This window comes from Nomia melanderi, chromosome 1, assembly GCF_051020985.1.
Source record: "Nomia melanderi isolate GNS246 chromosome 1, iyNomMela1, whole genome shotgun sequence".
Classification (NCBI taxonomy): Eukaryota; Metazoa; Arthropoda; class Insecta; order Hymenoptera; family Halictidae; genus Nomia; species Nomia melanderi.
In genome coordinates this window covers 29,337,291-29,360,983 of record NC_134999.1, presented here as the reverse complement: position 1 = coordinate 29,360,983, position 23,693 = coordinate 29,337,291, and the positions used below count along the sequence as shown (strand labels likewise).

General features: G+C 41.5%; 1 protein-coding gene across 3 annotated transcripts; it reads right to left on the bottom strand.

Annotated features, from left to right (window-relative positions):
• Nucleotides 1–280: 280 nt before the first annotated feature.
• Nucleotides 281–22,674, bottom strand: drm (odd-skipped family member drumstick). 3 transcript variants are annotated; one of them, XM_076367734.1, is made up of 3 exons: nt 22,175–22,674; nt 13,033–13,789; nt 281–6,314 (listed from the first exon to the last, which is right to left on the bottom strand). In XM_076367734.1, exons 2-3 carry the CDS (start codon nt 13,260–13,262, stop codon nt 6,239–6,241), a joined length of 306 nt encoding a protein of 101 aa, XP_076223849.1. In that variant the 5' UTR covers nt 13,263–13,789; nt 22,175–22,674; the 3' UTR covers nt 281–6,238. The 3 variants fall into 3 exon arrangements, with proteins under 3 accessions (XP_076223849.1, XP_076223850.1, XP_076223852.1); XM_076367735.1 differs by having other exon boundaries at nt 13,033–13,785; XM_076367737.1 differs by having other exon boundaries at nt 282–7,090; nt 22,175–22,657.
• Nucleotides 22,675–23,693: the final 1,019 nt, after the last annotated feature.

The following is a 23,693-nucleotide window of genomic DNA, read 5'->3' as shown; positions in this document are numbered from 1 at the left end:
TGTAATTCAATTAAACTGGCCGCAGATCAACCGTTTCGTAGGAAATAAAGGGGACAATGCGGAGTGAGGATTGGGTGGAACACGGTCATCCGATAACTCTCGCTGGATCTGCGAACAGGGGAGAAAAGGATGGTGGGACGCGAGGGAGGTGGAATCGCACGGGACGCCGCGAAAATGTGCGCGCCGGTCGGGATGGAAGAAAGCGAGAGAGAAAAAACAGAAACAAAAACTAAAAACGAAAGAATTGAACGAAACAAAGAAACGGAAAAAAAGAAAGAGCAACAGAGCGCTTTACGACTTGGCAAAATTTATTGGTAGGCCGCGGCAGGGTGGGACGTCCCCACAAGTACATTGCGATTCCCCAAAAGCACACGGAGAGGTGTCACGCATGCCTCTCGTCTTATCTCTCTGTTCCAGAGGAAAGCAACAAAATCTCTCACCGGGCTGACCGTGCGCCTCAGTTCATTGTAAAGCTAGCAATATAGGCGTATATATATAGATACAAATATAATTATAATAATTATTATAATATAATATAATATAATATAATATAATATATAATATATAATATATAATAATATTATTAATAATAATAATAATAAAATAATAACATTATTATCACTCCTATTAATCGGTAAAACAGGATACAGCTCTAAAAATCGAGATGCCTATCGATAACTACGATGCACAGTGACTAAGGACTATTTTTTTTCGATAACGATCATAAAATAATTAATAATAATAATAATATTATTAATAATAATTAATAATAATAATAATAAAATAATAATACGTTCGTGATGATCGCATTGCCCGCAATATAATATTAAAAGACGCAGCGGTATGTAATTTAAGCTATATACAAAGCGCGATTGTAGGGTTCCTCTTGCTTCCTTTTCTCTTCCCATCGATACGGAGATACAGATTACACGGTAAGATCGAGGGGAACGTAATGTACACACGTGTAGACGAATATAAAGAGTTCTCTCCGTAACATCGCGCGATCCCATCGACCAATGATTGATCATTGTTGTCTGTCCTTCTCGAGGGCTCAATCATTGCTGCGTGGCGCTGCGAGATAGCGAAGAATGACAGCGAGACGCTAAGTGGGGTCTCGGGAGCGTGACATTACGGGGGGAACGCAGAAATTCGCTTCGATCCCAACATCGTCGCCGCAGACTTTCGACGCGCGTCCGGCTGATCGGCTTGATCTCGATCGCAGTCGAGACGCGTCAACCAGCGCGAGTCGAAAGTCGTTCGAACAATTACTTTTGCTTCTCATCCACGATACACGTCTATAAACGTCGTATAACGTGTGATCGCCGTTTAATTTACAACGAAGAGACTATAAAACTAGCCTGGCGAGAATTTCTCGATCGTGCGCCCGTGCGCTCAATCGCGCACGCGCGCGCTCCTGCAAACAAGAGAGACAACGAAAAATAATGTACAGCTCGAGGTCGGGTGCCGTGAATATATTAAAAAAATTTAATACAACGTGTGTGCCGCGCGTATCGCTCCTTTTTCTCTCCCTCTATGTCGTTCTCTCTCTCTCACACATACACACACACACACATACTCTTTCTCTCTCTTTCTCTCTCTCCCTCTCCCTTTTTCTCCCGGAAAGCGTGACGGAGTTTTTACAATATTGAGGACAATCGAATTCGTGGTTTGATCGGGACGGTTCGGCGACAGAACGAAAAATAGTTGTTTCGATCACTGCGGCGGGATCCGGTGCATTCGCTCGTGGAAATTGACAGAAGCTTTGATTTGGTTTAGACAAGTTCTAATGTGAATATTGCTCAACATCCAATTGTCTTAGGTGGTATGATACTTAGTTGATATTAGAAGTTTCATGATTTTACTTGATATTTTGTGCAATTTTTTTCATTATATTTACGTCAGTTATTTGGATCAGCTTGATTGCAACGTTAACATGTTTCTGAGGTGAGTTTTCAACATGTTTTGTTAGTTTTAGTAAAGAGTTTTGATGTAGTTATGAATATTCGGGAATACAATAATATATTAACTTTAAATTTAGTACAATAGGCACATAAATTATGTAAGAGAATCAACGTTATGAAATTTAATCTGCTGCAAACTTATTGAATATCTTATAGAGACACCTAATCTTGTAACTCCTACAAGTTCGTTGCAATAAACTGACCAAATATTATGGTCCTCTTATTTTGCTCAAAATAGTGAAATTATCTTGTACTTTACTACTTTCGATGTATAAAACTAGTCTCATTGTAAAAATCTCGAAATATTTTGTGTAACGATACGAAATAAAGTGTTAGGCTGTCGAGTCACATATTCACGCACACTTGTTGCTGAATTCGAGAAAAATGATATTTGTAATTGTTTGACAAAATGAGATCACATTTTGTTGACCGGTGATACGAAAATCTAATTTCGTCGAACTAAGGTATTTTAGTAATATTTAATTTTTTAATCAAGAATAGTTTCGATAACGAAACTAAATTTTATTAGTATTCAAGCAACAAGTAAAGTTAGAAGTTTTAAAAACATGTTCACGTACTTATAAGCGATCAATTTGATAATAAAACCTGTGGTCGGTGAAATCACATGTTCACAAAATTTACGTTTGTACCTTAGTTTCAATCCGTACGGTAGAATTTACAAAATCCATTTCAAATATTAGATATATAACGTTTAAATCGCAAAAGTGGAAAAAAATTTTGCATTAAAAATGTGACTTAGACATTTTGTCTTACAAGTGCAGATACAGAATGCTTCAATAAGAGTGACAGATTTTTAAACAGATTTCGTTTATGTCATCAGTAACTTCTGACAAACTATCATAGAGTAATTTCTATAAAAATTCTCCTTTTTCCAAATTTTAATTTACAAAATTAACAATCTACATTGTAAATATGTTAACAGCACAACACGTAAATAAATTTTAAAGTTCTAATCTATATGCCAAAAATCAGTCAACTAAACCAGAAATTAACATTCTTAAAGTGTAAGTAATCTATAACTCGAATTGCAAACAGTTGCACTCAGATTATATCATTCTTACAGAAACATTCTATATAGAAAACTCTCCGTAAACACTTAACTGCTTAGCTTGGAATAACATCCTCGAAATAACGTACCAATAGAAATCTCATACCAAAACTTGACTTCCACTAATTCCTTCACTTCAACAATACCAATAAACATTTCCTTTTACCATACACGATACAACCATATCCTGTAACAACAAAATATTCATCACCCCATGAAAAACCTCTTAACCACCTCAAAATCAGACTCTTCTATCCATCAAGTTCCAAGCAAAGCGTCCAAATCCAAACAGTCAAAGCCCACTGCCAATCTCTCCAAGAAAAAAAGAGTATTCAAAACGCGCAGAAGAACGTGGTTACCCGGTTAATTTGAAACTCATACACAGTTGTTCCTCTGAGGAAACATGGACGTTTGATTTTTCCAGCCGAAGATTTTCCACGGTGGCCAGGGGAAGGTCGCGGTCCTGCGAAGGAGACGGGCACGGTGGTGTATCGACGGGTGGAGATGGCCGAGAAACGCGCGCGGGACCGATCGATCATGCCGTTCCGATCGAGCGAGGCCGTGTCTCCGCGCGAAATCGAGGAGACACACGGATCCGACGGTTCATCCAGTGGAAACCGATCCCAGCTGACTTGGTATTTGCGTCAGCAATGCCGGACCCGCCTTGTTTCACGGCTCCAAGGTCGCCTGGTCGCGTCTCTATGGAGATCTCGCCTCGGCCGCGATACTGATTCGTCGGCGCGAGCCAATTCCCAACGATCCCCCTGGTGAAATTGGAGTGCGGAGCTAGTAGCCCGTGCGGGACGAACGGTCCCAGCTGAGCCAGGAACAAGTCGCTCCAGGCCTGGGCGTGGTCCTACAGTAGCATCAGGTCCTCAGCAGCATCTTTGAACCGGGTCATTACGCGGATCGATTTAGGTCTGGCCCAGAGGTCCTCCGCGCAACACCGTTGACACGGTTCCTTTCTTCCAGCAGCGCTGGCATCCTTGAATACAAATAAACCTCTTCCGGGGGGCCCAGCCAATCGGCGATTTTCTAGGCCCCTTTGATATTGAAATTCGATTACAATATCTCCCATAGTTTGACAGCTCTCCTCCGGCAATTTAACAACCGATTTATCCTCGTGCTCGTTGCGAATGTCACCCGGTTGGCTGGCTCTGTAACCAATTCAAATCATCTTCGTTCTATCTATCCACGGAGGAACTTCTCCGATGACTCTTCCCTAACCTAGCTCCTCCAGATTCATAGAACGTCATGGTACAGGTAGTGTCCGCGGTGAGCCAGTTCGAAGGAATTTCCTTCGCGAGGACGCGGCACTCGAAAACGCGCGAGGATATCACCGATGAAAGCGTGAATCCTTTTCTTCCGACCTTGGCCCCGTTGCTCCGTTCCCATGGACGCTCGGGCTGAACTACGCCGCGCGTCGGGCCCGGTTTCCATGATTAAGCTGTTACGGGTGACGCGCCGCACCGCGCCGTGCCGCGGAAGAAAGCAGGAACCGTCGGGCGGAGTAGATTTTTTCAAGATAACGGAACTGGTTGGATAGTTGGCGCGTTCGAACGTGTCGCTGATAACGAGATCTGATTCCTCGGTGTGGCCCGCCGCGCCGCCCGTTAATAACACGGCTTTCCTTTGCGTCGGCTGCCGGCCGCTCCATCGGAACGGCTAATCAACGCTGGGAATACCTTCGCTGGAAAAGTTTCGTTTTACGAAACGGGGGGAACGAGGTTGGTGGATTGGCTCGCAGTTGTTCCCTCCTCGCGTTGCCGGAATCGCGGTTAAATCGTTTTCGGCGATGGCCACGGGCCACGGGTCGATTCACGGGAAATCGGATGCGGGGTCTCGTGTTTCACGGCCTGATCTTCTCCGTGTCCGCGGTCCGCTGCGTTTCGAGATGCTGATCGAGAGCCGAATACCGGAATTTCTCGGCCTCGGCCGCTCGCCGTGCCGTCGATACAACTCTTCGTTTCGTTTCTGTCTCCATGCGGACTTTGCCGTGGCGGACAGCCGGACCATTCGACTTGCTGTTGGCTGACGTCTAGGTGTCTAGGCCCGGAGCACAGGAAAATGGCAAAAGCGAGAAACTCAACGAAGCGGAATGGAGGAGCGAGAAGCGAGGTTCATAGGCGTGGAGACGAACAGAATTACGCGGTGTAGTTTCCCTTCGCGACTCGGAGGACGCGAGCCTGTTGCTAGTCGTTTTCTTTTTCGAGCCGGCGACTCGTCGACGGACTCGGAGAACCGAGAGACGGAAAGGATGGACGCACGGTCGCGTCTGGATGTTCTTGAAATTTCTAAGATTCGCCATGGTGAGAGCAATGCTTGCATATATAAGTAACATTCTTTCGAAACGTTCCATTCTTTTTTGTTATAATCGACGATGCAGTAGGATATTTGTTCATTAACCAGTTAATTGCGTTTGACGTGTATAAACGTCATCTGAATGATTGAAGTGATGCTAATTCTTTCGATAAGGAAAACTTAATTTTTTCAGATAAACATGTATTTTTCTTCGTTTCGCTTTGGTTCTTCATGAAAATATACTCTAGGTGCATTCGCCCTGCCTTAGAAAGTACACATTTCATTTTTTTATTTTATTGTAAAACAAGAGATTGTTCAAACTGAATTACACAGTTAACAGATTAAAGATTTTGCCTTTCGTGTTGTTTTACTTTAGGATGACGTTAAGTTTTCTTTTTTTGTAGCACTACAGGAATTGAATGAAATTTTGAATGGATAGTTTTGTGTAATTAACATCTTTTGAGATTCAATTGAACGCTGTGGCTATTTATGCAAATTCATGGTTTCGTAAAATAATTATCGAAATTTAATGAAAATAGTTTACTTTTTAAGAGATTCGTTATGTTCAAGCTAGAAGAAACATTCAGCGACGTTTTTCCGTCGCCATGTCCTCCGCGATTGCTAACCTCAAACATACAAAATTGCATAAAGTCCACAGTCTACCCGTCGCCGCGATAATTTCTTGAACAATCATTGTTCCTCTGAAATTCAGTTCGCGCGTCGGCGGAGAAAAACTCTGCACCGTGAAGCTACTTCCGAAAGAGCGGCTTGCGCGCGCGCGGGATCGTTCCCTGTCGAAATTCCAAGAACTGGTCGAGGCAACCGTGCGATTAGAAAATAGCCTAAATCAGAAAGAGAGAAACGCGTGTCTACGGGATATTTAGGACATTATGTGGCCGGATGGCTTCTAATACCTAGAGTAGCCATTCGAATAGCCATTTGAGTAGCCGTTGGAGCCCTTGTAGGGAACAGAGTGTATGCTCCTGGAACAAAGATGGTAGAAATCGGAAGATGAGGAAAGTTACTCATCAAGGAAACGTGTCTTGCTTCCTCTATCACTTTCTTTCTCCTCCTATCTAACAAATCAACTCTACCGCTTCGCGAAGAAGGATAGTTTGGGTCTCTAGTGCGCTCTTGTTAGTATCAGTAGAAGTAAGAAAGTCGGCAAAAGGTGATCATAGATGGTAGCACAATAGTAAAAGAACAATTAGACGGAAGGGTGAAGAATAAAAAGAAGTAGAAGAAACAGGAATAGAAGTAGAAGAAGAAAAATAAGAATAAGAGTTAAGGTGGTAATCAACAGTGCATCAGCATGCTGGGCGATTTTTCTTTTTCATTTTCGTGGTGGCGGTACGCGAACAAAGTAACGCGATTGTCGGTCGTGTTGTCGATCGTGCGCCGATGGGACGGCGCGAGAAGAGTCATACCGAATGGAACAACAAAACAAAAGAAAATACGGTAATGATAATGCTTAAAAAAAAAGGAGAACAAAAAAATAAAAGATCGAAGTCAAAGTACACACAAATGAGAAAATAGAAAAAAAACGTGGAACCGAAGAAGAATACCGGGACGACCGAAAAAAATAAACGTGGTTATTAATTTTCTGTTGTTATGGACTGTTGTCGATATGTTGTAAGAGAAGATATATATATCTAAATTTTGTTGTTGTTGTTGTTGATGATGTTGATGTTGTTGCGTGTACATTGTGTGTGTGTCAAGGTGCAGGAGGTTCAGAGCTCCCGCTCACCGCCACCCACATCTACAACAGAACAGAAAACAAGACCACCGCCGTTACATACAAGGTATCCATTAGTATCCACCAGTATCGAAGATTTATTTTATTGCTCGCTCGTTCGACCGAGTTCACGCGCGCCCGTGCTCGCGTTCGCGCTCACTCGCTTGCTTGCTCGCACGTTCCGCGCAGAGGCAGCATTATTTCAGGCTGATTTATGGGCCAGACCGATCTTCAAAGTGCTTCGAACGATGGAAAGGGGCGTGAAGTTTGCGGATCTTCGACGATCGCCCCCCTCCCCCATTCCCCACCGCCCCGCCAACCCCACCGTACGACGTTCTTCCGCGGCGTGTTGCTCGTCTTCGTCAGAAACACGCCGCGAAGGTGACACGTTACAACTTCGCAAGGCCAGTTAGGTGCGAAAAGGTCGAGCAAACTGGTAACCGTCCTCGCATGAAGACATTACCGAGCCGAATTACCTGTTCCCAGTGATTTTTGGAAAAAGTTTGGGTGTAAGAACGCGTGTTACGTCAGACTTTTACGGGATCATTCCGTTTTGAAACGCTTTCGCTGGCAGTGTCAGGTATTCCTGAATATATCGTGTTCGAGAAAGGACGTTGCAGTGTTGGTTCACCTTTGCGACGCTATACTAAAGCAGCTGCTTGTTTCGGTGAAGTCAAATCGTTTGGTAATTTAATTGAATGGTTAAATTTGAAATTGTCTGTCTGGTCAACCTTGTATCTTTCGATAGCAGGTATTTGAAACAATTGGAATGCAGTATTTTATGTTCTACTGTTCGGAAATATGGGATTACTTGCATGGTTATAGAAAATTGTGAGTACATCTTTTATTAATTCGATAGAAAAGGGGCGTGGTAATCGTGATTATGCAATCCAGTATGTAATTTCAGATGCTAGGATTCTATAATGTATAAGATTATTCAACGTGTGCGAATTAGATCAATGAGATTAGCAGAAGTTATCTACTCGTTGAAAAAGGAATTAATGAACATTTTAAAAACAAAGAATTGGAAACTACGTTACTCTAATCTTTATTATGAAACAAAGATGTTAAAAGTGATCCCAAGCTTTCGAACGATACTGTACCTATATTTGTTAGCTATTAAGAAATATTTGTTATGTGATCCCTGGCAATGAGTGAATATTTAGCTATCAACGATGACTTCGATTATTTCTTAATTTGAAAATATTTATAATTGTCAGTTTTATAATTACAAGTCGATCAACTTTTTGAACTAAAAATAGATAAATAATGAAGAACTAATGCGAAGAAATAGTACGTTAAGTAAATGATTTTCTCAAGATGACTCCTCGCTGAATCTAATTCGCTTTGTTCCGACGGGAATTTTTTTCTCCAAACAGTGAAGGCGATCGTAATGTTCTCTTTATTTATTGCAGAAATAAACGTTTTCTTTCCTTCGTTTGCATAATTAATCACCCAGATTTTGCCCGAAATCGATTGTATCGTCAGGAGTTACCATTAAAGTCTGAAAATTATTTAAAATTATTCCTGCGAATCTTTAATTCTATATCAGCGAGGGCCACAAAAAAAAAGAATCATTTCGTTTATGAGAACGAAGCCTGAAATCCGTTGGGGAAACAAGTTGCTGCCTTTAGAAATAGTAACACAAGAACGGGCGAATTTGCATTCGCGGCCGTAATTAATTATGAATATGATAGGACCACGACTATCACGATTGTATTTTATGTTCCGCTGTTGTTCTAAAGGCTGTTTCATTTCCAATGGCCGATCGTCGACGACCGACGGATCGCGGAGTGATATGTGGCTGACTTTAACGCGATTTGGGCCTCTCAATTTAATCATCTTCGTATTAATAGCCTGCAACGACCTTATAGAAGTTGTAACGTGGATTATTCTTTTAATTGCACGATTTTAGAAACGATTCACGATCCATAATAGAATCGCAAAGTTATTGCAACTAAATTCTCCGAAAATTTTATAACATTCCCAACTCTTTGAATTCCTTGAAAATGGCCCGCATAAATCTTTCTGTTAAATTTGCTTGCAAAACATTCGTATGTAAACGGTAAAGGATACAAAACTAGTATCACATTTGACAATTTGCAAGCAATGAAAGAATAATAACGATTTTCTTTCCGCGTGGAACGTGCATTTATAAATACTGTGTAAATTTTTGAAGACAGGCTATCGGTCAAAAATTTGTGATCACTTCGAACATCTACCACATTATAATTTTCCTTTTCTATAGATGATACTTGTAATAACATTTATATCCGACGTAATGAAATTTGATTTCAATTCAATATTACATTTAAATTAATAATCAATGACATATTCACAGAAAATTTCATTGCAACTAAACTTATGCTTCTTCTAGTAATAAAACTGGATTTTCATCGAATCAGTGATCTCAATATTTTAAGCGACAACTTATATTCATAAACCATGCCATAAACATTTTCATTTTCACTGGCGGTCTGTGCTCCGATCGCTGGAAATAATATTCGACGGAATATCGCTGAAACTGTCACGGTTTTGCGGTGTACGAGAAAAATGGCTAAATTATTGGAGAAAGTCTTTCCACTCGATAAAACATAACTGAAGTACAGTAACGCCTTAATTATCCGAACGTTCTAGCCAATAAAATCGGTTGATGGATTTAGCGAAAAAATGGCCGGAAGAAAAATTCTTTGAATTTATAAGAACTGAGACAGTTTCTTGAATATTTTCATGGAACGGATAGATTAACCCCTTGTCCTATAAATTCATCCGCAACTGTGGTTACTAGGATAATTTTGTCATCAATAAATTTCTAGAAAACGAAGGGAAATCCTCAATTCATCTATATTCACGTTTACTTCAAAGCATAACAATATTTTAAACAGTATTTAATTTTCACCCCAAATAATTGAGTATGATTTTTGTAACCTCCGATCCAGAACTTCCTCACGAGCCTGACTCGATAGTGTATGGTAAGGGGTTAAAGACACGAAAGGTAATTTATCTGACTCGTCCGCCCTTTGGCGATGGTTTCGCCATATTTACTTCTTCCACTGAATATATAAGCTAATGGCCTGGATATACGAGTGGCCCTATCACTCTAAACTACATTTAATATTCGAAAAAATGTCTCTCAGCAAGAAATGTCTTCTACTTTTATTAAATACGTGTTTGCATATGTGATACTATCTATGGCGAAATATTCGATTAAATAAATCATCTATCCGTGATAGTTACTTGGGTCATAAAGTAATCGTTCCACGAATGTAGACAATTTTTTCACTAATACCAAATACAATGACAATTATTATCTTTGTGCAAATGAAATATTAAAATAAAAGTGGATACGTTATTCAATAAAGTATAGAATAGAAAAGTTAATTATCGAGTTTTCTGTTGTATTATTAGAAATCTTCAATTTGTTTGTCACGTTAATTAATAATTTCTGGTAATTTTCAAATATAGGTGAACGTCACATAGTTTCATGCTTGATAAAATGACAAGAGGATTTATTATTTCGTTAACATCTTTACCAAATATCTTGAATTCTTCTATTCTATTTCTAATAAAAGTACAGTAACCAATTTCTGGTTTTAATACACGTATAAATAATGTTCGTTATATTGTTGTATTTAAAAAAAGGACTCCAATGATTGAAAGTAACGAAACGTATTTAAACAAATTAACAATTTCTTTGATTTCTAGTTAAACAAATGAAGTTCAGTATCAGAAACGTGACTGTTTTACTATTCGCTTTACTATTCAAGTATTTATGTCTCGCTATCAGTTTGGGTAAGGGAGGCTTTACTGTACTGTCTTCAGAACGATATTTTTCCACCTCACGAAAAGTCGTTTAGGCGACTCGACCAGTTTTTGAAGCGGTGCCTGTTCTTATTTGCTTTGGTCAATATACAATACACGCGGCTACGTTTAAATCCACGAACCGATCCTACCGAACAAAAACACTCTCGTAAAGTTTTATTAACTGGACCGAACTACAGAGTCGTGAGCATGAATTTGCGAAAAATTCACGAACGAAAATATTAAGGCGAACTCTTATTGCCTTTACGATACTATGATTTATACGTCACACGCTGGTAATTCATACTTTAAATGATCAAGTCTCGTTTGTCTTTTCTCGTTTATTCGTTTGTCTGAAATGTAAATTGTAATACTCTGAATTTAGTGAAAACTCAATACCTCTTTCACGTTCGTAAATCAGCTTCATATATTCGTGTGTTCTCCACAAGATTCTAGTAATCCAATATTACGCGTTGTAACTGTATACTGTAACGCTCAAAGATTTAAGATCACTTGATTCGTGAAAGTGTGTAAGCCTTCGACCTTTTCGCGAAGAAAAATTCGAGATAACGCTTCAACTTTCTGAACTATAACATTTAAAGTTACATATAACTATATGAAAATCATGCAATTACAATACCTAATTTATAATTATTCCTTCTAGCCATTTCACGCTATTCTTGTAGGTCATCGATCGAATTAATCTCCATGATTCTAAATAAAGGTTTCGTTACAGAATGCTTATCCACTTAGAAAAAGGAATATTCTAAAAACAACAAATAAAATATTACAGCGACAATAATATATCAATTGGCAGAACAATTTTACGAAACAGCTTCAACAAATCTACTAACCACAAGAAACAAGAAAAAGTGATCTCAAACCTCTGAACAATACTATATACCGCTACATTTCTACACTTTCATCGAAAACACTTTTCACTTAAACGAACCACAATGGAAAGACAAAAAAGGCATATTAAACAAAGCAACCTAAACCAAATTCATCAACCGACTTCACGTTTCTCTACTCGATTCGCGAGCCGCAACGTCGCTGACACTGACCTGTCAAATCATCATCTCCAAGCAAAAGCACACCGTTCAACCTTTTAATCGTATATTTTTCAACCTCGAGACGAACGTAAATTAACAAATTCACCACTGCAACGATACACTACAATACCGCATAGTTCATACCAATATAAACTGCAACAGTTCGACGAAACACGAAAGTATCCGTTGGACGTTCACAAACGCGAAGAACAACCGTAAAAAGAACCCGACTGACGTCAACTTATTCCCGATTAAGAGGTTAATCGATTGCCCGCGATTTCTCCGGAACAAAACACATCGTTTTAAAAGAACGTCGAATCGACAGTCGAAAAACCGTTTCTCGCACAACACAACCGCGAGCAGAGTCGCGACGGAACACGGATCGGAGCACAGACACGTCCCCGAAGCATTCATCATCCATCGAACGGGTCGTAACGAGCGTGTAGGGCCAGGGTGGTGTCCAGCCCCGAAAGCCGATTCCGCGGCCGGCGCTGGCAGACATTGACAGCGGGGTCGGTTCCCGCGGGCCCGGTCGCATTGAACTTCACTGGCCGATCTATCATCCGTCAAGTCGGCCGCGAGCAGCCTCGCGCGAACCTGTCCCGGGCGCGAGCACAGTATGACCTTTCGGGCCGGTACGGATTCATTCATAACCATCACTGGGACCCGCGTGTACACGCGAACACGGCCGCGAGAGGGAAAAAATTTACGGTCGGCTGGCTAGGGATCGCTAAACCAAGGAACGAAACCGAAGGAACGGAGAAAAGATGGATAAACAAAGGAACGAAGAACAAAAATTCAAAAGAGACAAGTATGATCATGGTAGGGGGGTGTAGAGGCAGCACTATTAACCGAGCGTACGAGCAAAAAAGGCGATCCCCGTCTAATCAATGTCTGGGCCGTGCGAATCGACTCCGTGGGACTGGTCCCCGTCGCCGAGCAGCAAATTAGAAGAGGCTCGACGAAATAAAAAAAAAAACAGAAAAATAAATAAATAAAATCTATTCTTATATTCGATGGAATATATATATATATTATACGTGTATTTCTGTATACACATATGTATTTTCGGAAAGACAATGACGAGAACAGAAAAAAAAAGGAAAATGGTACCTGTGCTGCTTGAGGTTGTCCTGCCGCTTGAAGGACTTTCCGCAGACCTCGCAAGTGAAGGTCACGTCGTCCTTATGGCTGCGCTCGTGGATCATGAGGTTATAGGGCTTCGTGAAGCGCCGCTGGCAGTACTTGCAGACGAACTCTACCGTGCACTTGGCGCGCATCTTCTGCCGGCGGCCGAACTCCCTGCCGTGCCCCTCTGTCTCCATCGGCATTATCGCGAACATCCTTATAAATTCCCACCGCTCCTTCTCTTGGTCGACTCTCTGTCTCCTTTCCCTCTACCTCCTCTCTCGCGGTCCTGCTAACGCCTCAAGTCACTCCCTCCACCGGTTCGGCCTGCGCACGTCTCTCTTTCTCTCTCTCTCTTTCTCTCTTGCTCTGTCTCTCTGTCTCGCTGGATCTTTCTCGCTCTCCCTCTCTGTCTTTCCCGTTCCTCTCGTTTATTCTTTCTCTCTTTCAACGGGTTCCTCCTGGGGATCCCTCTCTTGCTGCTCGTGTCGCTCTTCTCCTCCCGCGCAAACCTAGTCCCGACCGGCTAACTTCTGGGAGTGAGATCACTCCGGCTGTACCCCCTCGTGCGTCGATCCTCGTGTCTCTCTCCCTTTCGCTCTGTCTCTGTCTCTGGCTCTGGCTCTGTCTCTCTCTCTCTCTCTCTCTCTCTCTCTCTCTCTCTCTCTCTCTCTTTCTCTTTCCCTTCCTCCTACCCTTTTTCTCTGTCTTTATTTCCTTCCGTCTGTCTCCGTCGCTCTACCTGCGGGAAATAAAGGAGCAATGATTTTCGGATCGATCCACGGACACGCGATCGCTTGATCGCCGACTGAGTGGCAACGATGACTTCAGACTGCGATTCTTGGACTGGTTCATAACCGTAGTTTTTAGGATTTTTTGAGAACCCGGTGGGATGAGCTGGAAAAGTGAATATTCGGAGCCGGGATTGGGTAACTTGTGCTGGTGAGATTTTCGAGGTGATTTTCGTAGTGTTGTAGTTGATTGGAATTGGTTTTGTAGTTGGATGTTACGTCGGAATATGTGGGAATAAGTTCCTTATTTAAATTTTGATTTTCGTGATCTAAGGTAACGATCATCTGTATTTCTGTCGTTGGCTTTTGATTAACTGTTAGTTTCAGATTTCGCTCGGATGAGGGAATCGATTACGTTAGTTTTCGTTTATGGTAAAACAACTGGAACGAGTGGATGAGTTTTGAAATGAGTTTCACGGTGAAGGTTTGATGGACGTGCGATGTTAAAATTCATTATGTGAGGAATATTAAATTCGGTGATCATCTGTAACGCAATCGGTACCTATTACTTTGGGATTTAGTTAAAAGTCACTCGTTTCAGCCACTGTCGCAACCGAGAAGTGGAATAAATTTTTACCACTCGATTTAAATGTCCGAGAGAAGGTGTTAGTGAAGTTATTTAAAGAAGTGATCTACTGGAAATATATTTAAAGCATGTTGAAAGCATTTTCGCTTATAAGAAGCCGCCATTTTTATTTTTTATTTTATTGAGGGTTACAAACAATGGAAACATATATTTTAATGCAAAAATTTATGTGTACCACTTGATTTATAATTAAATGTTCGATCCTATAAAATTTTTATAAAACACACCGTATAAAATTGAAAACTATGAAGAACATCTTTCAATGTATGAGCAAAGAACTCGAATAAAAATGCATATGATTCTGCAACTTCCTTCGACAATTTCCTCAGACAATTTACTACACAACCCTTGTCATCCCCAAACAACCAACACGATTCACTGCCATAAAACAACCGTGTCCACTTTCAATCTACCAAAAACTTTCACAATTGTACCAAAATCTCCGAAACCTCCACAGTCATCAAACCACAAAATCAACCCTACAATCACCTATCCCAACAGTGTAAACCAAATTCTCAACTCAGAAACAAGCAAAACAAAAATCCTATAAAACATTGCGAAAGTTTAAACCCTCCATTATCCAGAATTTTTAGAAGCATAAAAAGCCGTTTGCATAGTAAGTTAAACCATATAATTCCACTTTACATACTAATCGTTCACAGTTCCAATAATCAAATCACTTATCTAATTTTTCATTCCAGATACAGTATCCTCATGCCTCAAATACTCTGACATTCGTCCCGAAAGGGTTAAAACTCGAAGAATCTTCGACAAACGGGTGCAATTTACCGCGGAGTACCAGCGCGAAGGGATGGGGGTCAATCACAAGCGTGACCAAATGAAAGCGGCATGCGGAGCAGCCTCAGTTCTTGACCGGTAGTCAAAAAGAGTGGTCCCGCGGAGTGGAGAGGCAGCAATAAAAAAGGCCCCCGGGGTCCAATCGCGCGGTGTGGCGCGGCCATTGTGCAGGAGCCACGTCCGGTGCTACTGGTAGCGCAAGGTAAGCATACGGCGCACGCTCGAATAAAGTGGCGTGTCCGAATGAGTAATAAGCGTGGCTGGGCGTATCCCGGTTGGTTAGACTGCCTAACGGCGGTGGGGCCTAATCGGAGCTGCGTGTTACGCGCGAGTCTGCTCTAACCGTTTTTTGCTCCGCTCCTCTCTTCTCATCCCGCCGACTCGAAGATCGCGCGGCGCCACGGCCAACCCGTTCATTTCGTTTCGGGGACTTGATTATTCATTTAACCCTTAACGGTCGATCGTTTTTAGTAGTAGTCAATTTATGTGTGATACAGGGCATTGGCTAAATGTTGGGGATGCTATGGGACTTTTAAAACTACCGAGCAATTAGAGTGACTTGTTTCCAGTTTTTTTTAATGAAAATCAGAACATTACGTTCCTTGAGATTCAAAGGGTCTGTTGTATCTGTATAAATATACAAATTTAATTTATGATCTTTCGGAAAAAATGCTTTCTCGTCATTTAAATATTTACAAAATAAAACTTTTGAGGTGGGTCAATTTCAGCCAGCCGATAGTTGTAGTGTTGATGTAGTTGTATGGAAGATGTGTCTTGAAGTGCAGGAATGATGATAAATAGACCTGATATTTTTTATATTTCTGAGTGGTGGAGGCTTTTCACTGTTAAGAGTTTATTTTAGTTTTGAATCGGTTTTGTATTGAATGGGGTTTGAAGAGATTTTGGATGGTATTCTACGGTTTGGGAGATTTTAGTGTTCGTCATTTGGTGGTTGTGGATGTTAAGGTTTTTGAATATGAGGGTAATATTTTGGCAAATTTTTATTAAGATTGCAGATAGTTTCATTAGAGAAATCGAATGATATTGACACTGTGGTACAGTTAGCTGTAGTGTTATGTACGGAAATGTTGAGACGATTTTTTCAATACGACTGTTAACACTTGACAGAGAATTTTATAGCTTTTACTTTCTATTGAAACTACTTTTACTTGGTTCAAATTTTGATGAATTTTAATTTTAATTTGGAAATGATGTTCGTTGAATTTGCAAGAACATAAGGTGCATTTTGTATAGTTATTAATTTTTTTTTTGTTTACATACAAAAATGTATATTTAAATTTTTCTACCCTTTTGCATAGCAGTTTCAAATTTGACGTATCGACAAATAGTAAATTTTCAGAAGTCATTCCTTAAAGCATTCTTTTTCATTTAAAACAAATTAAATCTCATAAATGTTAACCATTGTATCGACTCAGATATATTAAAAATCTGTCATACATCATTCAATCTCAGAATCACAAGTTCACTAGAACATGCCCGACTACAATGCAAAACCATACGAGTCATATTAATAACAATTTCGTTCAACCCTTAATCAAAATCGAAGAGCCACTACTGCGCTCTAATAGGGCGAAAACGCGGTAAAGAAATAGGTTGTCCTTAAAGGAAGAATTTATAATGACACCGAAGTCAGCATTCAAGCATAGACACTCGAAACTCGAAACCGGAATATTTCGAAAGTGAAAATATGTGACTTGTGTGTCACTCCACCGCTCAACCGCCGTAATATATTCCACCGACCCAGACTCACAGTGCATCATTACCAACGCCGCGATGGCGAATCTCATGCCGCCCGGCAAGTTCGTCTACTCTCGTGTCGCGATGAAGAGTTCAAAGTTAATATATGATAATATATGATAATGCAATGTATGTGAAAGCACGCAGTTAAGATCGCGTAGTACCTCGAAGGGATCAACGAATGCGTATACCCACGGAAACACTGTAGCCATATAAAGCTAAGGTATATCGGAAGGAAGATCTACGAATCCATCGAGAAAGAAAATTTGCGCAATGGGCATGTATTACGAAATTCTATTAACGTTTGGACCACGGTGTTTTTCACGTATGAGTGACATAATTCTTAGTTTGGAATTGGGAACGACTTTTTATGGTGATTCAAGCGAACCAAATTTTTTCAGAACGAATAAGGTATAAGAAAATTGATAAAATGGTAATTGTCATAATTTTATTGCTGTTAATTTTTTGGTTTAGTAAATGAATGATAATAATTTATGAAATTTATGAATTTATTATTTAAAATGAAAATAATTTGATTTTGCGACTCTTGCGAATATTTAATGTAGCGATACTAAATATAGACTTTAACTATAGAAAAATCCATTAATGCCCTTATTTTTGATTAGATACTTAGAGTATATTGTAATGGCAATATATTGTAATTAAATTCAGAACCGTCAACAAATTTGTGCACTCTTTAATTATGTACTAATTATATAATAATGTGATTACATTAATTATATAATAATGTGTCTTCTTTAGTTATCTACTAATGCGATTACAAGAAGAAATTTCGAATCAATCAGATTGGCTTTTCGGTACTTCTAGCGTTGATAAACAACGAAATTCCATATTAGACGTTCACGGAACGGTACTCACGAATACTATTTAAATTTGCCCCTCAGATTAACCCCCAAAAATGTCGCTTCGAAGTTACCACGGCCCTATGTCTGACATTCCCTTCGATCGCCGGTATAAAATACAAGCCGGAGCCGTCGTAAAGAATAATGGAGTTGTTTAGCCGGGTTCTGACGAGAATACAATTACAGAATTAAGCGAAGGAACCGGCGCATTCGATTTCTTAATCTTGTTAGACACGCGTCCCGCAATTCGATCAGGCTGTCGTCTTCTAAGAACGCCGATGTTACCGCGAGCTTCACTCGTGAACACGAGCACGTCCAACGGAATCGGAGGTCCGTGTGCTTGTCATCCGCCCAAAATTATCGTTCGGATTGCTCGTGGCGCCGTGATTCGCATTAGTTAGGCGACTATCCACGCGGGAAAATTATACTAACTGGCTACAAATTTTAGACAATGATACATTGATTTTTTGGGTAAACTGTTCACATTATAAATCTAACGAAAATACCATCGTAATCGGGGTGAATCAGGTATTCGTCACTTTTTAGCCTAAAAATATGTCGATTCTAAGTTTTAACCATTAGTTCTTCGCTGTTAAATTTGAACCGATTCGATCTGAATCGAAAAGGTTTCGATTTGTCTAAGGAAGACACGTAAATGTTGTTAAATGTCTTTAAATTTGAGTTAGAGAAAGTTAGGGAATGAAATTTATCGATAAAGACGATTGTGTCGGTCAAGTGACGACTAAATTCATTAGATACTTTTCGCGCCTGTTTTAATACAAATTTTGGTATCGCAGAAATTTTCAGCGATTCGTGTGTCAAAATTACTTTACCGATTGATGGCAACAATTTTTTTCAAAATGCAAGTACGTTTTATTAAAATTAAATCAAGAGAAAATTTAATCAAGATTAATAATCGACGATACCTGAGTTTCGTTGCTGCAGAAAATGCATATCATCAAATCAATATAGCAATGATCTGAACAACTCATCAAACTGAATATTACTTTCATTCCATTTGAATGCCATAAAGTCAAATCTGTCACACAACAAATGAAACAAAATTGCAACAGAAATTAAAAGATATCACAAATAATATTTCACCGTATGCAAAATTTGTCTTAATATTATTAAAACAGCACATCTGATAACTTTAACATTTTATCCGTTCATTCGAATAAGTAGTTACAATTGATACCATGAAACAAATCAGTTTTCACAGGAATTTGAGTGCCAACGGCCTCTCCTTCAATGACAGTCTATACTCGTCAATGCTACAGACAAATTCAAAGTGATCCTATCATTACAATCAATATAAGTCACATTTTCATTTTACACATCTTAAAATACTTTTCATGATTTAAACTTAGACTGCATAAAGCAATTGAAACACTACCTACACAATTAAATTTCAAATACGAGGGTAGTAGGCAATACAACTATATTATTAATCGAAAGATTTATCAATAATAGCACTTTATAATTATATAACACTACAACTATCGTGCAATCAAATTGACTTTCCTGAATTTTTTCATACAATCTAGAACAAAATGTATCAAAATTTCAAACGATTTATATTCCAATCTGCCTATCATTAATTCAACTTTTACACTACTTCCTTACAGAAACACCATTATTTGTCCAACCACAAGAGAATCCTGTCCCATAGTTCATCATTAAAATAAAAATCCAACTCACATTCTTCAACGTTCGAACCCTCCATGGACACGCAAACGCGAAAATCGAAGGATTCCACGAGGACCGCCAAGCTCTGCGCAAAGGAATTGTTTGAACGCCAAACGGCGCGAATGCGCTTCTCCGTTTCACCGTTTAAAAGTGCCACCCTATCAAATCAAGTTAACCCATTCATTTTCCTTCTAATCATTTACTTCTATTTCCATTATACTCTCCTTATAAACGTAAAACTGTAACGGTCGCACTCAAATTTTTCGATCTAAAACTACAAAAGCGTAGTTCAGTTTCTAAAACAAAAGAATCCGATCCCATAGCACTTCTCAGCTAGATTTCCGCAAAGACCCATGACACTCGAACAGTTAGTCCATTGCCAAGGAAATTTCGTGTATGTTCCAGGGTGTCATCAATAGCAAACACTGTAAACTTAGCGCGAACTACGAGACATCTCACAGTTAGCAGTGAATGGTCTAAAGATCGGCACGAGCTGTAGGGTCGCTAACGACGTCGAAGTCGCGCGTCCGACCGCAAGAGCCGGTCCTCCATCAGGAAAACCGTCCTCGCGGCGGCCGTCGAAGACAAGGGGCCACCGCGGTTACGCTCGGTCACTCGCGTACGGCAAAACGGGACGAAGGACGGAGGGCACGGATGAAGAGGCAGCCAATCAAAGGAGGACGGAGTGGAGCCAACCGAGAAGCTCGGCCGACGTGCGTGCATCCGTTCCTCGTATACGTATGGAGGAATAAAGAAGGGAGCAGTAGCGTTCGTTCGTTCGCCGGTAGCCAACCAAAGAGGAGCTACCGTGAACCGCCCTACCGCTGACTACCGGTTTTCGGCCAGTCGCTACTGAATCTCCATAGACATCCGCCAACCGGAACCACACCCTCCTACTCTGGACCGAGTTGTTACTGGGGAGTACCCGCGGACGATCCGCGCTGGAATCAGCCGGGGAAGGGCTAGGCTTCCTGTCACGGTTCCTTCCTGCCACCCAATCAGAACACTCGCGGGCCCTTCGATGGTGAACACCGCGAAGGTCCCAGTGTTCTTGAAAATGGTACTCATGGGAAGACGATTCGATTCTTTGAGTTGAATAGAGAAGTGCAATTGCATTTGGCAGCTTTTCGGTGTTGATGTTTCTTGCTTTGAGATTTGGAGAACGTTTGCTTTGGTCGGTGGTTGAATACTGAGTTGGGGCTTCATGTGAAAGCGTGCGTTTTGAAGATTGAGGTAGCTTTTGGGTATGATGTTGGTAGTTTGTATTAGGGATTTAAGAATTAGGTTTTTATTGGGTTTGGTAGTGATGGTTCGTAAAGCTTTATTAATTTTGATATGGGTTTATTGTTTGAGTAACTGAGTAGTGAACTGATATGGTATTCTTTGAGAAAGATCTTTTTTAATTGAATATATAGTTAAAGAAATGAGGTCTAGGGAATACCCCTTTTCTGCGAAAGGTCTCTTTTGATAGACCGTTATATTTTTTTCTTATACTTTTTGAGAACACCTCGAAATATTATAATTTATGCAATAGATTAATTGATAGAGAAAAGTCGATTATCTCGGTTTCACGCTGACTCAAACGATTTATGGAAATACCGTCGAATTTGTGAGAATTCTACAAAAATGATATCTTGAATTTATACTTAATAATTTTGAAATAATTACAAACATTTGTCTCATTTTTAACAGCTTCTATAATTAATATTGCAAACAGAATATTTTCATATTTAAAGAAAAATAATACGTAAAAATTTCGTCTAATAAATATGAAGTATCAATAATTGAATCTAATAAACAGACTTATCCAAATACAAACTTCCATTTACTTGTTCATTTTTCATTTCAGAAATTAGACGAACACAGTCCAAAAATCTCGCAGCATATTTTTCTATTGTACATAATAAATTGCAACTGATTTTCAAAATCAGCTAGAAGAGCGCAGAAACACAAAACTATCGAGAAATTCCGAACTTTCTTCATTAAATGGAGCAAACGAATTAATTCGCGGGAAGTTCGAATCGGAACGATAAATTCGAGGTTCGCCTCCGAATCGAGCGAATACGATTGGCCATCTCCGCGAGACGAACCGAGGAGCAGACGCACAAGTGCTCCGAGCCAGCGACGAATGAAATTTAAGCCCAAAGTCTTGCCCGGTAGCCAATCAAAACGGAACAGCTACCGTGTACCGCCCTCTGGTAAGCTACCGGTTTTGGGCCAGTCAACGCGAAGACTCAAGGAGGCATCCACGAATGTGGACCACACCTTTTCCCGCCCGCTCGATTCGAGGCACAATGAAATATCACGCGTGTAGTCGCGACTACATTCACTTTCATCACTCGACAACGCGGAAAAACGCGGACGAACAGCTTTACGAGGCAAGAACAACGCTCGACTCGACACGAGCGTCTAAATCCGTGCCATCGAAACAATACCATAAAGACTCGAACGATTCAATCAGTCAACAGTCCGAAGTAAACAACGATAAATACATAAAAACATTCCGACTATTCAAATACGAAGAACCCGACAATCCGTTTGGATCCACTAAAAAAGAGGAATCACGAGGAAGAAGGTGAACACGGTGAGAATGAAGAAAGAAAAAAAAAAGAAATCGAGAAGCTGTTAAAAGTGTCACTTACCGGTCGAAACAGTCGCGGTCACGTCGTAATTCCCGTGGCTCCGGGTTTCGTGCGTCTGTGCGACAAGGTGGAAACGGTCGGGGCCGGCCGGTGCGGAACAGGCTCGTTGAATTTCCCTGGTATACTCGGGCGTGCGACCGAAATTCGTATTGCGGGTTTAATCGCGCGTCAATGTGAACGCCGGGCGTAACTCGTCCGAGGGTCGAATCGATTCTCGTTGGATCGTGTGTATGATCGGGATGCTGTCTTCCGGGCTGACAGGTCTGGACCGTTTGGGTGCGCGGCGTCGACTGAAGCTCCGTTTGCCCGCTCGGTTCGCTGGTAGCCCGAATAGGTAGGCACACCAGAAGACGGTAGGACGCGGTGTGTAACCGCCAAAGGTCTCCTTCGTCGTCGTCGTCGTCTCGCTTCTTCTGGTTGGAGGACCGGGAGACACCTCCCTACCGAACCCCAGGCTCTCTCTCACCGATGCCCACGAGTCGCTTGTCCGTTTGTCCGTGTGAGAGAGCCTCTCTCGATTCTACCCAGAAACGGTCCAGGATCTTCCTTCCTTGAACGGCCGCGGCTCGCCGCTTAGCCTGGTAGTGGTGGTAGTGAGATGAAGAGAAGCAGAAGAGCGGCGCGGCGCGGCGCGGCGCGGCGGAGCGGTCGGACCCCGATCGCGGAGGTGGAACAGGAGCGGACCAAGGAAAAGGAAGAGGAGGCCGAAACTGGAGAAGGAAGAAGAAGAAGAAGAGTAAGAAGAGGAAGAAGAGGAAGAAGAAGAAGAAGAAGAAGACGAAGAAGAAGAAGACGAAGAAGCGTGGCCGCTTATCCTCGCAGTGACTCGCGGCGTCCTTGTCTGGCCCAGTCGCCGAATAGCAGCGCGGTTATTCACAAATCCTTCGACAACGCGGCTTCCTGAGCTCCTGGGAGAGTGCCCATCCGCCCTCCCCTTGCTCCAACTGTCCCTCGACCTGCTCCCTCTCTTCCACGATCCCTACCACCCGGTCCCGATGGGACCGCCCTCGTAACCGTTTGCCTCGGAGCATCATCCCTCTTCGTACCACGCGAGAACGGACCCTTCTCGCGGAGAGGCCCGGTCGTTCCCACTCCTCCCCGTGCCCCGGCCGACCGACCGACGGCTCTTTTTCCTTTTCGCCCTCTCGTCGCATGCTTGCCCCCCGCGGGGGCGGTAGCTGGGCCAAGGTACAAAGGAGGTAGCCGTTCGAGAAGATGCCACCGGTCGTCTTTCTCTCTCGCGTGTCGTGTCTCTAGGCGTCGAATTTTTACTACCGTGCGACGTCTCGCGTGACGGAAAGCACAGTAGAAGGAAACGACTGTTGAAGGACGGGTCTTGATACACGCGGTCCGATTACGTTTCTTTTCGGGCAGCCGTTCGGCTGGAACGGCTCAAGGAAAAAGAGATTCGCGGGGTGGGGTCCGGCGGATCGGTTCGATCCGTTCTCGCCCACGCGAGAAAAAAGCGGATCAAGTGAATCGCTTCTCGGAAGAGGATCCGCGGGAGCGGTGATCTCTT

Bases quoted from the DNA above. Each gene is read 5' to 3' on its own strand.
- drm (XM_076367734.1), bottom strand. From the start codon at position 13,262: ATGTTCGCGATAATGCCGATGGAGACAGAGGGGCACGGCAGGGAGTTC. The intron at 6,315-13,032 runs GTACCATTTTCC...TCTTTGTTCCAG, and splicing joins GACAACCTCAAGCAGCACAG to GAGCATACACTCTGTTCCCT.